The sequence below is a fragment of the Hippoglossus hippoglossus genome, chromosome 5 (assembly GCF_009819705.1).
Source record: "Hippoglossus hippoglossus isolate fHipHip1 chromosome 5, fHipHip1.pri, whole genome shotgun sequence".
NCBI lineage: Eukaryota > Metazoa > Chordata > Actinopteri > Pleuronectiformes > Pleuronectidae > Hippoglossus > Hippoglossus hippoglossus.
In genome coordinates, this window is record NC_047155.1 from 12713343 (window position 1) to 12726166 (window position 12824).

At 37.2% G+C, this 12824-nt stretch overlaps 2 protein-coding genes across 2 annotated transcripts; one reads left to right on the plus strand and one right to left on the minus strand.

The window, feature by feature from the left end:
- Positions 1–947: 947 nt before the first annotated feature.
- Positions 948–9320, minus strand: eno1b (enolase 1b, (alpha)). The gene is made up of 12 exons (XM_034586362.1): positions 9166–9320; positions 7461–7555; positions 6122–6217; positions 5511–5569; positions 5351–5420; positions 4750–4883; positions 4440–4662; positions 3845–4042; positions 2502–2703; positions 2083–2191; positions 1695–1753; positions 948–1293 (listed from the first exon to the last, which is right to left on the minus strand). The coding sequence occupies exons 2-12, from the start codon at positions 7543–7545 to the stop codon at positions 1230–1232; spliced, it is 1299 nt and encodes a 432-aa protein (XP_034442253.1). The 5' UTR covers positions 7546–7555; positions 9166–9320; the 3' UTR covers positions 948–1229.
- An 896-nt stretch (positions 9321–10216) lies between these two features.
- Positions 10217–12669, plus strand: ppil1 (peptidylprolyl isomerase (cyclophilin)-like 1). Its single transcript, XM_034586388.1, has 4 exons — positions 10217–10410; positions 10639–10793; positions 12092–12160; positions 12383–12669. The coding sequence occupies exons 1-4, from the start codon at positions 10355–10357 to the stop codon at positions 12601–12603; spliced, it is 501 nt and encodes a 166-aa protein (XP_034442279.1). The 5' UTR covers positions 10217–10354; the 3' UTR covers positions 12604–12669.
- The last annotated feature ends 155 nt before the right edge of the window (positions 12670–12824 follow it).

Consider the following 12824-nt stretch of genomic DNA (forward strand, 5'->3'; position numbering starts at 1 on the left):
GATTTATCAGAAACGAGGAGCTCAGCGAGGCAATAATAATAATAATCTAAAATTTATAATCCATGCAACTGAAGCCTTAAAACAATAATATAATAATGGATGCTGTGATTTATCAGACACAAGCTTAACATAATAATACATAATACAGAATTATGTTGACAATATCTCAAAAGCAAAAAGTCTGTATTACCAGATCTCAAGATAGATAAACATGGTGGTGCAACTAAAAGCTTACATTATTATTATTACTATTACTACTAATAATATAACTGTTTACATTATCTCAAAAGTAAAAAGTCTGTATTAACAGATCTTAAATGAAGGCGTATAACAATAATAATATAATAATTAGGGATGCTGTGATTTAGCAGACACAAGGAGCTTAACATAATAATAATAATAAATGAAATGATGTTGACAATATCTCAATAAATATGGTGCTGCAACTAAAAGCTTACATTAATCATGATATTAATGATAATACAGAATATCAGATATAGCAGGAACAAGCTTAACCATAATATCATTAATTACAGATTAAAATCTATATTATCATCTCCACATGAACAAAAAGTGTAACTTATTCTATAATCATTCTTATACATTATATCAGATGCTGGATAAAAATGTTTAACTTATTGATGTTTTCTGTATTATTTTATATAATATATATTGATTCATTCACATTCTGCAAAATGTATCTTGCAATTGCAGTAACAAAAAGATACCAAATAAACAAGTAATATATCGTTAAACTCTGAGTGTGAAAGGTTTTAGAGTTAAAGTGTTGCATCATGACACAAAATTTAGATCAATCAATCCGCCTGATAATTAGGTTGAAACGCCAATTTGTTTCACACCATTATCTATTTAAATCACATCAATATAAAATACATTTACTACCACCACAGCAAAACAACAAATATAAAAACATCACAACAGATTATTTCTGGAAGAAATCATTTTTATTAACCGTTTTTCCAAGTGCAGCTTTTATCATCACAATTAGTAAGTGCTGTAATTTTATATTTATCCAGTTACAATCAGATCAATTTTTTTATTCCACATAAAAAAAAGTGTAAAGTGTCACAAGTTACTACAGTTTGTTCTGTCTATAAACCAGTCAGCACATGAATGGTCTACATTAGTTACTATTGTACTATATTAATCACTATTCAATGTGTTTTGCTTCTGAATCCATTTGTATGTGAAGTAAATGCTTCATCCATTTACAATGGTTTTCTGAAGTTTTTTCCAGCAAATCGAGCCTTGTCCCCCAACTCCTCTTCAATTCTACAGAAAAAAAATCCAAAGTTAGTTTCCTCTCACACATTTACCCTTTTACTTTTTAAAAAGAATGCATTTTCCCAGGGCAATTAATCATGTTGTTGATTTAATAATCTTTTAAATAAACTTAAGTCCCAACTCTGTCATTACTGAAGTTCACCAAAGCTAAGTACATGGAAATACATGAAAATGATAAAGATTAATGCACCAACTAAAACAGAGGAAACAATAAATATGCTAAAAATATATAATAGATATATCTGAATATTTAATCATTACAGCACAAGTAGTTGCAGTTTAGAAGAACTGTGATATTCTATTTCACACACTACACAATAATTTTAAACTTAAAAAAAAAAATCAAACAATTGTGATAAAACTCCTCAGTTTGTGAAAGAATGACTTACCTAAGAATCTGGTTGTATTTGGCCAAACGCTCAGAGCGACAAGGTGCCCCAGTCTTGATCTGTAAAGATTATATAAAATCATTTAAAGTTATTCTATATGTCCATATTATAATATTTATGTCACAAATGTATGTTGCATTTAAGCCATTTCTGCGAGTGGTCTTTAATTTATGCAGATGAAAAAGTACTCTTGCTATTTTAGAAGATTCAAATTCAACTATTATCAATGAGGTACAGCCCCAAAAATGACCAGACAACTGAATCTACAGTTATCTACAACAATTTTAACACAAACTGAATCTTCATGATGGCAGAATTCATTTAGATATGAGACATAAAAACTGCAATGATCCCAAAAGACACACTCTTACAACAAATATTAACACACCTGTCCAGTGCAAAGGCCGACCACCAAATCTGCGATGAAGGTGTCCTCAGTTTCGCCAGAGCGATGGCTGACCATCACACCCCAGCCGCTCTCCTGCGCCATCTTACAGCTGTGGGGACCAAAGAGATTACTGAGAGGTCACTTCAATTTATAAATTATCTGATAATCCTAATAATCTGATTTAACAGCCACTTCGTTTCACTTTCTTATGCTGCCTACTAAAGTCACATTTTAGCTGATTTCTCAAACCTGGAAGAAACATCCAGAAACACCTGACTCAGAGAGACCATTTAATAAATTGGAGAATTCAGAGGTCTGAAACAAAAGGTAGGTCACTGCAGGGTGGCCTAGATCTTCGGATTCTTCTTCTGGCCTACATACAAGTACAACCTCTGTGGCTGTCTGAAATCTTGACTTACGCTTTCATAGACTCGGTGACTGTGCCGATCTGATTGACTTTCAGCAGCAGACAGTTGCAGGATTTCTCCTCCACAGCCTTGCTGATGCGACTGGGGTTGGTAACAGTCAGATCGTCTCCAACAACCTGGATGTCCGTGCTCCCAGTGAAGTTGGCCCAGGCAGCCCAGTCGTCCTGGTCAAAGGGATCCTCAATGGAAACCACTGTAAGAGGAAAATATGCAGACATTCCTCATTTCATGGACAAGTGATTATCAGTAAAGCTTAAACTGAAACTCATCCAGCTGTTCCATTAAAAGGATCAGTCATAACCCCAAAAGGACACTTCTTAATGAATTAAAGGTTTTAATCAAAGTGTAAAAGAAAAAACTATCGTATACCGCAACTTGAGTTGTATTATATTCATCATTTCGATCAGTTATGAAAACTCTTCAGTCACGAGGGCCTCAGTGGCCTGATGTCTAAGGTGCAAACTACATGCATTGTGCAAGACTTGATTCCTGGCCATGGAGTTTGACTAACCTGATATTTTATTCAAAACACGTATAATCAAAAGACTACATGTGTTACGTTTCTGTGTGACTGTCTGAAGTGAGAACGTACATTATTATTATTATTATTATTATTATTATTATTATTATTATTATTATTATTAGGGATAGGAATGATTGACAGAACATGAAAATAAGACCAAAGATATAATAAATCTGTAATATGCTTAAATTCTAAGAGGGATCATGGACGTCACCATTTGATCATTGTTGACAACCAGGCAGTGATACCTCTGTGTTTGTTGTCATAAACAGTCATTTGACTTTAAGATCCTGTTGAAATCCACAATTGTTTGTGACAGATCAATCATTAGGATTCAGTGAACAAATCTGTGTAATCTACAGTTAAGTGCTTTGTATTTTACTGCAAAAATTAGATGCCTTAACCTTTTTTTCCTCCTTCAAATATTTTTCCTTGATCTTTTCTGTCCCAAACCCATTTAAAACCTGCTTGACAGCTGAAGATGTGATTTTTATTATTTGCTTGAAAGCCCAAAATGAATTTCAGAAAAAAAAAAGAAAAAAAAAAGGACTGTGATGTTCTTGACAGCTTTATAAGGATGAAACAGATAATTGTTGGTGCAAACGAGCGTTGACAATAGCACACAATCAACTCGCCTGGCCCCTTAGAGAGTGAGCAGATGAGAGATGGCAAAGGTATCCCATATATTTACAGAACAGCCAGATCATCAACCTTCATGTGACAACGCTGGTGTGTACATTATTACTACTTTGTGTGTGTTGCTCTCCGTGTGTTGAATAATGTGTAAAAAGAGAAAGCCTCAGAAGGTTACCTGGATAATCCTTCACAAAGCTCTTGTAGAGATCAGCCAGCTCGTCAGGAGTGATGTAACGGTTTGGGTCATCAGGAGACTTGAAGTCCAGGTCGTATTTTCCCTCCCGGTAGAATTCAGATGCAGCCACATCCATACCAATCACAACCTTATCTGTGTATCCTGCTTTGGCAATGGCCTCCTTCACTAACTCCAGCGCTACAGGTTTAAACAATAGATGAGTTGCAGAGTATTATTTATAGCATCAAGATTTGCATGAAGCACCTCAGAAAACAGTCAACTACAGCTACACGGATAAGACTGGCTATACAATCTCTACAATCTCTGGCTAGACCAGAAAAATAGCAACCATGGAAAAAACTGAAACGCAGGCAAATCCAACAATCGTTTTTTATTGGATTACCATTAAACTAGGTGGAAGGATGTAGTATGGGTGAGGGAAGAAGCCATTCAATTTTGGTGTCGATCCAGACTAAGGGGCAGATCAAGGAACTTTTCCCCCCCCAGGAGATTGTGTTTTTCAACATTTATGTTATGATTATAACAAGGGGAATCCTAGAGTGTAATTAAATAGACAAGTAGCTACAATATTTACCTTCTTTGTTTTCCAAGATGTTTGGGGCAAAACCACCTTCATCGCCCACATTGGTGGCATCCTGTCCATATTTCTTCTTGATGACATTTTTCAGATTGTGGTAGACCTCGGCTCCAATGCGCATGGCTTCTTTGAAGGTGCTCGCGCCAACGGGCAGGATCATGAATTCCTGCATGGCGAGCTTGTTTCCTGCATGGGAGCCCCCGTTGATCACATTGAAGGCCTGGTGGAGGTGGAGAGGGGAAGATGAGAGTTACTTCACAATAAAGTGGCAGGTGAATGACATTTCTTGTGGTGCACAGATCCTCACCGGCACAGGCAGGATAACCTCAGGGTTTCCTGCGAGGTCAGCAATGTGACGATACAGGGGGACTCCTTTCTCTGCTGCACCAGCTTTGCAAACAGCCAGAGACACACCCAGGATCGCATTTGCTCCAAACTTGGCTGTAAAGAAAAAATATAATTCACTTTTAGCCTGTGCACAGTATTTAAATTGATTCAGAAACTTCTTAGATCCCAGCACAGTACACCTCATTGGAAAAACAACTTCATAATGCAGCAAAATAGTCAAACCAATGCTGCATATAACAACAGGAAAACCTCCCATTGTACTGACTTGAGCAACATTCAAACATGGTTACAACTGTTAAGTCTTTTACTCACATCATTAAAACGGCATGAATTAGCTAGTTTTGTGGTAACATGCTGTATTTAGAGTTCATTAATTAATGAATCTGTTCTATTAGTGTTAATGAGATTTTATTTACGTGAAACTTCCAGTAATATTGGCTTTGCAGCCATTTTGCTACAGGATTGTTGATACCTGCTGTCGTTCTTCTCAACAAGTGAAAAACAGTTGTTGAAATGGTTGTAGAATAAAAGGACAAAGCTGTGTGATGATTGTCACTTACATTTGTTATCTGTTCCATCCATGTCAATCATCATCTGGTCAATCTTCTCCTGCTCAACCACAGATAGATCCTGAGGAGATGGGAGAGAACAAGTTAATAAGTAATTTAAAAATATAAAACTACATTTATAAAGTAAAGAGAAGGAGAATTATTTTCTTACTTGACCAACAAGTGCAGGTGCAATGGCTGAGTTTATGTTTTCTACAGCCTTTGAGACGCCTGTGACAGACAGAACATAATAATTCTTTCAGAACATGTGTAAATCATGACAGCCAATATTGAAGCAATGTATTGAGCAACACATGCAGCTCTGTAATGCATTTGTTGGCACATTGTGAACCATGCAACACTATAGATGATTTTTTGTTATTGCTTTCACATCTTTTTCATGAATGTAATTCAACATGTTTTATTTAATAGAAAATCAGCCACAGGCTAAACATACATACTGAGGGCATGCTTAAACAATCCAACATGCATGTCATATCTGATCAATTCCCAAAAGCATTCAATGATCAGTTGTTCAATCAGCTAATCAAATGGACACATTTTAGTTTTTAATTCAAGATAGGCAACAGAAACTCACTAACCCCATCATATCTGCCAAAGAGGGAAAGAGAGAAAGTAAAGATGACAGATATAGATGGAAAAAATGAAAAAATATATTTTCCTATAAATTAAACTCTGGGTAGTAATTAAAAGGAAAACCTATAGCTGACCTTTAAATAATTATTTTCTCTTAAGAAGATAGAAGAAAGATTATGCACAAACCTTTCCCAAGGTAGCGAGACTTGTCATTGTCCCGGAGCTCCAAGGCTTCGTAGATTCCAGTTGATGCTCCACTTGGTACAGCCGCCCTAAACAAGCCTGAGAGATGCACATTAGATATTAAAATCACTAAGGAAATCTTGTTAAACAAGCAATCATATGATATGAACAACTAAAAGTAGAATGGCACTCTACATATGCCTGATTTTTTGCAGGAATATCTGAGAAACGTTATCAAAAAAGACCCCCAAACATCTCCCAATTTTATCATACATACGATCTTCACAGCCACAAAAATGTCTCAACATCACCAGCATTTCAGACCAAATCACAGCCTTCATTTGCCACAACTCCCCCTCCCTTCGTGTTATAGTGAAAACACCACAAACACAACTGAATAAAGTTGCCCAGTGCACAGGAGAGCCAAAAAAACAAAACCTAATCCAGCTAGCTGCCGTGCAGACTGGTTAAGTGGATCTATCGCGTCTAATCTGTGGGTGGGTGCTCCTGTCAAGTTTTCGAGACTCTGTAAGATGTGTGCTCTTAAACCTTATTTTGGGTCAACTCTCATTCTGGCAGGCTCAAGCTCAGCAGACTCGGTGGGCCTGTGTGGCTAGTATCATTAGTATAGCAGTGCGTTGCCACGTATGTATGCTGACACGTAGACAGTATACAATTTTAATTAATTTCTAGTTTGACAGCATCATGGTGGGCAGGTGAGTTTGTCTGCTTTCAAACAAGTAGCAGTAAAATGGATGAAAATGTAGGTGTCCAGACGAGTTTCATGTTTATATCATCTTACGATCTCACATTTGTAAAGCTGGAGGGCCAACAATTAACAGGGAGGGACTCACATGCACTAACTTGCACACACACACATTTGAACAAAGAACTTCAGATCACACCACACATAGGGTTGACTTCCTACTCTGTTTAAAAGCATTTCTCCACAATATCTTATCAAAGAAAATAATTGCAGCGCATATATATATATATATATATGTAATCTTAAAGAAAAGAGAAAATTCCTTGAAGCACAAAAAAATGTAATATGTTCTTTCCTGGCCCACACCCAATCCCTTCACCAGGTTTGATACAAATCTGTTCAGCACTTGAGTGTAATCTTGAGGACAAATAAACAAAAACAAACACACGGACACAGCAGACTCCTCTGCAGAGATAATGACCTTTAGAAGAATAGCTGGTAAAAAACGATTATATTATTGAAGTACATGGAAAATAAGTTCACACATTATAACAATGGCTTTTTGAAGTCCACCCACCATTTTAACTGCCTTAATTCATCACAAATGTTTGAGTTGTATAGAACATTTAGACCTACCTTTGTCAGTGTAAAGGTCGACCTCCACAGTTGGGTTTCCACGAGAATCAAAGATCTCTCGAGCGTGGATCTTGACGATAGACATCGTGCAGGACCTTGAGATGAGACAGACAAGTTGAATTTATTCAGAGGCTCCCTGGAAAACGTGCATAGTCATGAATGTCAACTCGGGTTTCAGATAAAAGAACAATGCAAGCCCAAACTCAAATGAAAAAGAAAATGTTGCCATTACTGAAAAACGTTTGCTGTACCGATTCTCCGCTCTTCTGTCCTTGGAGCTTACTCACAAAGATATCCTGACCGAGCTGCGAGCTTAGAGTCCTAACAGGCATGCTACTGCCCTAATTGGATTAGACTCCTCATCTGATTAATCACATGACAGTGTAAATGCAGAAATGGATGTGACAACGGAAGGTTAAGCTTAGTTACTACTAGTTTGTGCTGCTACAGTACAATTTATCTTTTAGCACAGAGTCACTACAGAATTACTACCATGACAAAATCCCTGCTATTAACCACAGCACATGCTACCTCCAGGAACTCCTTCCCTTTGTTTGTCAGATACACAACTAACTAACCAACACAATGAGCACATGGTCTAAAGCATGTACAGTCTAAAGCAGAGGTTTGTGAGACAGGCCTACGCAGGGCGACTCTAAACAGTTTCAGTGAATTTATATTACATTAACTATCAAACAAACTCACATATATAAGCCTAAATATTTGAGATTTGATACTTCTTACCCAATATCCAAGAATCAAAAAACTAATAAATGCCTTAGGCCAGACCTTAATGAATTTGGTGAAGTATTACAAAACTAATACAATTTTTTGGGCTCAATTGTTGAGTGTCTGTGGGATCACATAGAATAACCATGATGCTATAGGCATCCAGGAATTGAGCAAAACTCATCAAGCAAACTAAGGGAGATGCGGGTGTTGCCTTCTTTCAGGTTGTGTGTGAGGCCAACAGACTCAGGGCTATATAAAAAAAACCTGGTCTAAAACATGGCACATTGGGAATTTCAAATTCAATGTTCCAAATTCACTTCTGCTGACTAAAAGGATTAAAGGCACATAGTTTAAGAGGCATGCTAAACGAATCTGAGTGCCATCTCCCATTCCCTTTCAAAGCCAGGTGCTGATTTGTTTCAGTCAAAAGAATTTGGTGTAAAAAAAAAAAAGGACCCGATGACTCAACATTATTTCCCGTTCCAACAGGATGCAGACAAAAATCCAACATGCTCAAGTAAAACACACTCAACCAAAAATGTTTATTTAATCATTGGAACACATGCGAGTCTCAATTGGAACAAATACTCCAACTGCAGGCTGTGTTTAAACTTTTGTATCTTTTGATGAAAGCCAATCTAAAAAGGAAATAGGAAACTATTCCTATTAAAAATATATTTCTGCGTAGTGAATCTCGAACCAAATAATAAACACGTAATTTATTAAAGAGTAAAGCAGAGTGTGAACTTTCCCAGCTTTAATCCAGACTCCAAACACGTATCGTGTTCAGCGTTAGCATGAACCGGGTCGTGGCTCAGCTAGCTAAACGGAACTGAACTCATCTGAACCCAACTTAAACTTGACCAAAACATAACAAGAGCCTGTCGACTGACTGGAAAACACGAGAAGAAATCACCATTCACATGTTTCCATCAGAACAACCATGGAGAAAGGATAACAAAAGAAACTCTACCTTGAAGTTAACCGCAGACAAGTTGAAGGTTTAAATGTCAGACTTTGACAGGCTGCAGAGTCTCTTCTTCTGCTCACATTTATCCGGAAGCTCGAGGCTTTGTTTCTGTCCTGCTGCCCTCTACAGATTTTAACGTGAACTACATCATATGAGCACGATCACTACACAGAGATGAAACCTGTGGTGGATGTAAAACGGTGGTTTTAACTGTTGGTTTTTATTTTTATTTCATTTATTAATTTCAATTCAATTCAATTCAATTTTATTTGTATAGTGCCAAATCGCCAGAGGTGTTTTATTTATGTATTTATTCATTCATTATTGATTTTGGTTTGTATTGCATATATTTATTTTATCTTTTTCTGAAAAAGACACACATTATATCTGTAGTTAAATGTATTTGGACATTATCTCACTAAACTTATTCATTGTGTATGTTGCATAAGTAATATAATTAGTTATTGAAGTTAGTTGTTAAAGTTAGTTATTAGTTTATTCAAATACTTCTCTTAAGTATCACAAACTACTGTAAATCTAAAACCTGCACAATTTCTGAAAGTTAGTCCTTTCTGCAGAGATGTTATAATATATTTTAACGGGATTGTGTCCATTCCCTTTGTTTAAATTGTGATCTGGACACAAAAAATGTACTTTAATCAAGCGTCCAGGACTGGTTACAAGATATTTGTGCATGTTAATGTCTTAGTTTATTAACTAGTTTTATAATATTGTTAAACAAAATCAAATCAATCCATCAAATCTTATTTGTACAGCCCATATGACCAATTAGGTTATATTGTATATCTAGGCAATCTAGACTTTCAGGATGACAAGTAAGCCTGGAATCTATCTATCTATCTATCTATCTATCTATCTATCTATCTATCTATCTATCTATATATCTATCTATCTATCTATCTATCTATCTATCTATCTATCTATCTATCTATCTATCTATCTATCTCTTCTCAACATAAAGTGATGCCCACATGCGGTCTTGTCCAGCAGGGGGCAGCCAGATATCCCTGACTTCCTACAAGCTGCAGAGGAAATGAGCGGCAACCGCAGAAGAAGAAACTCCCTTGGGTCCTACTGAATGAACGTGCGACACTGACACGTCGTTTTTTATCACTTTTAAACAAACCAGGTTCGTTTAGAGACGAAGTGAAAGTCTCAGTTGGAAGTGAACATGTCGGGGATACCTCCGGATACATGGCAGCCGCCCACAGTGGCGCTGGAGACAACGTGAGTGTTAAATAAGAAGTTCTGAATGCTAACACTTAGCTGGTTGGTGGTGTTAGCTTCACAGATTTGTTGACACCAGTATTTCTCTCAGGACTTTACGTCATTTGCAGCCGGTCAGAGAGTTTCTGAGTTCAGCTGTTACAGGAGAAAAATGCCTCAGATCGCCTCATCTGGAATATGTGAAACAAAAACAACTAGTAGATTATCACGCTTGGCTGTGCGTTGCAGGATGGGGACCGTGGTGTTGGAGCTGTACTGGAAACATGCGCCAAAGACCTGCAAGAACTTCGCAGAGCTGGCCCGGAGAGGCTACTTCAACAACACCAAGTTCCACAGGATCATCAAAAACTTCATGGTGCAGGGGGGAGACCCCACAGGCACAGGTGGGTTCACATCACCGACACTGATGTATGGACTCAATACAGAGACACCACTGGGCTTTGAGTCTGAGCTTGTTGTCTTTTTATCTGAGCCAGGTCCCCTGCTTTACATTTATTCTCCTATAATTCCCTGGGAATATCAATTTATTGTGATTATACAGATTTGAGATCAGTGTTTAAGTGGCACAAATACTTTCAATTACTTGTAGTTGATCACCGGTACAACGTGTCACATGTTAGAATGTGACATTTGTCCACAGGCGGCATGCAATTCAACGATGTGGAGAATAAAGTATTTTTCATGTAGAAAATGAATGATGAATGGAACCTGCTTAAACCCATACAACTGGAAGTTTGTCTATCATTCATACTTTATATAACATCATATATAATCGGTGGCGTGGTGGTGCAGCACTGTCGCCTCACAGCTAGAAGGTTCTTGTTTTGAATCCTGATTTGTCCATAGGTTTATCATACAATACATTATAAAATTATATAAAATGCTTAATTCGTCTAAGAAATTCTTACAGATTTATAAATCAAATTATTCACTGGGAAATATTCATGTTACAACCTATAGGGATATTTCAGGGACGGTGTGATTCCAATCTTGGGGTAATAGTTTAGGGAAAGATGATAATGCCCCAAAACACAAAGCTAAGTCTGTTTAATAAATGGTTTTAGTGTTTGTGGTGGAAATTGTCTTTGTGTATTTATTAAGAAGAAGCTTTTTGCAAAATGATCGACCCGGAGCTCCGCATTATCTGTTATTATTGACTTATAATGACAGAAATGACCTTGGATGAAGCAGGTGGTTTCTCTCTCTCTATGTCATAGGGAGGGAAGGGACACCGGCTGAGCTCAGATGCCGACAGCCAGACTCCATAATCTTGTTAAAATCTCTCCCTGGAGTGTGGAGGCTGTTACAGCAGCAGATTCATGTCTGTGGTTTTGGGCCATGTTTTCTGTACTAACATCCTTTAAACCAGACGTCAGTGTGTCAATGTGAACTTCCTGGTCTAACACATGCTGTACTTTTGCTGTAACAGGCATTGGCTGGCTCAAGCTTCTCAAATGTGTCACATCTGATTTTAAACGGAACATTTTAGCGTTTGTTGATTTGAATAAAACAAGAAATCTCAATGCATCATTCATTTTTCCATTCCATTTTATTGACAAAACAAAAAGTCGGTGAATGGAGTCAATTAATCCGAAGATTAATTGATAATGAAAATAATAGTCAGTAGCAGCCCTAGTGTCTCTTGTTCACTTTTCTTTTGTGATCTTTGTGTTCTTAACAGGTCGAGGTGGTGCCTCTATATATGGTAAACAGTTTGAAGATGAGCTGAACAGGGAACTGAAGTTCACAGGTGAGCACAGTTGTAAAATCACAACTAAACAGAAGGTGGCAGATATGAAGAATTATATGGGGTGGTAAATACAAGCCCTTCCTAGGACATTTGTTGTTGTCGTGGCCCAAACTATACTTGACATACATTGTTACTGTCTTATAATTAAACTGTATGTGATGCTTAATAGTGATAAAGAGTCAAGAATGTGAAGTGTCTCATTTCATTTATGTGCCTGTTTAGGCGCAGGTATTCTGGCGATGGCCAATGCCGGACCGGACACCAATGGAAGCCAGTTCTTCTTCACTCTGGGACCCACCCAGTGGTTGGATGGAAAGCACACTATATTTGGACGAGTATATCAGGGGATGGGGTTGCTGAACCGCATCGGCATGGTGGAGACAAACAGTCAAGATCGTCCAATGGAGGATATCAAAATACTTAGAACTAATTTGCCCAATTGAGAAAATGTTGATTTTTTTTTTTTTTTTACTGCCTTGTTTGAATAAATAAATACCTGTTTAATTAGTTCATGAAGAATTCAATTTTTTCCAGAACAATGACTGGTTATTCACGGAAACAATCAGTGGAGCAAAATAGTGCAGATGCACTTACTCAAATTTAGTGGTTTGTACACTTTAATTTCTGAGACATGAAAATATTGTAGAATGAAGATGTTAATAAT

Bases quoted from the DNA above. Each gene is read 5' to 3' on its own strand.
- ppil1 (XM_034586388.1), top strand. From the start codon at position 10,355: ATGTCGGGGATACCTCCGGATACATGGCAGCCGCCCACAGTGGCGCTG. The intron at 10,794-12,091 runs GTGGGTTCACAT...TGTTCTTAACAG, and splicing joins GGGAGACCCCACAGGCACAG to GTCGAGGTGGTGCCTCTATA. The intron at 12,161-12,382 runs GTGAGCACAGTT...GTGCCTGTTTAG, and splicing joins CAGGGAACTGAAGTTCACAG to GCGCAGGTATTCTGGCGATG.
- eno1b (XM_034586362.1), bottom strand. From the start codon at position 7,545: ATGTCTATCGTCAAGATCCACGCTCGAGAGATCTTTGATTCTCGTGGA. The intron at 5,570-6,121 runs GTTTGTGCATAA...TGTCTGTCACAG, and splicing joins GTCTCGCTACCTTGGGAAAG to GCGTCTCAAAGGCTGTAGAA. The intron at 5,421-5,510 runs GTAAGAAAATAA...CCATCTCCTCAG, and splicing joins CACCTGCACTTGTTGGTCAA to GATCTATCTGTGGTTGAGCA.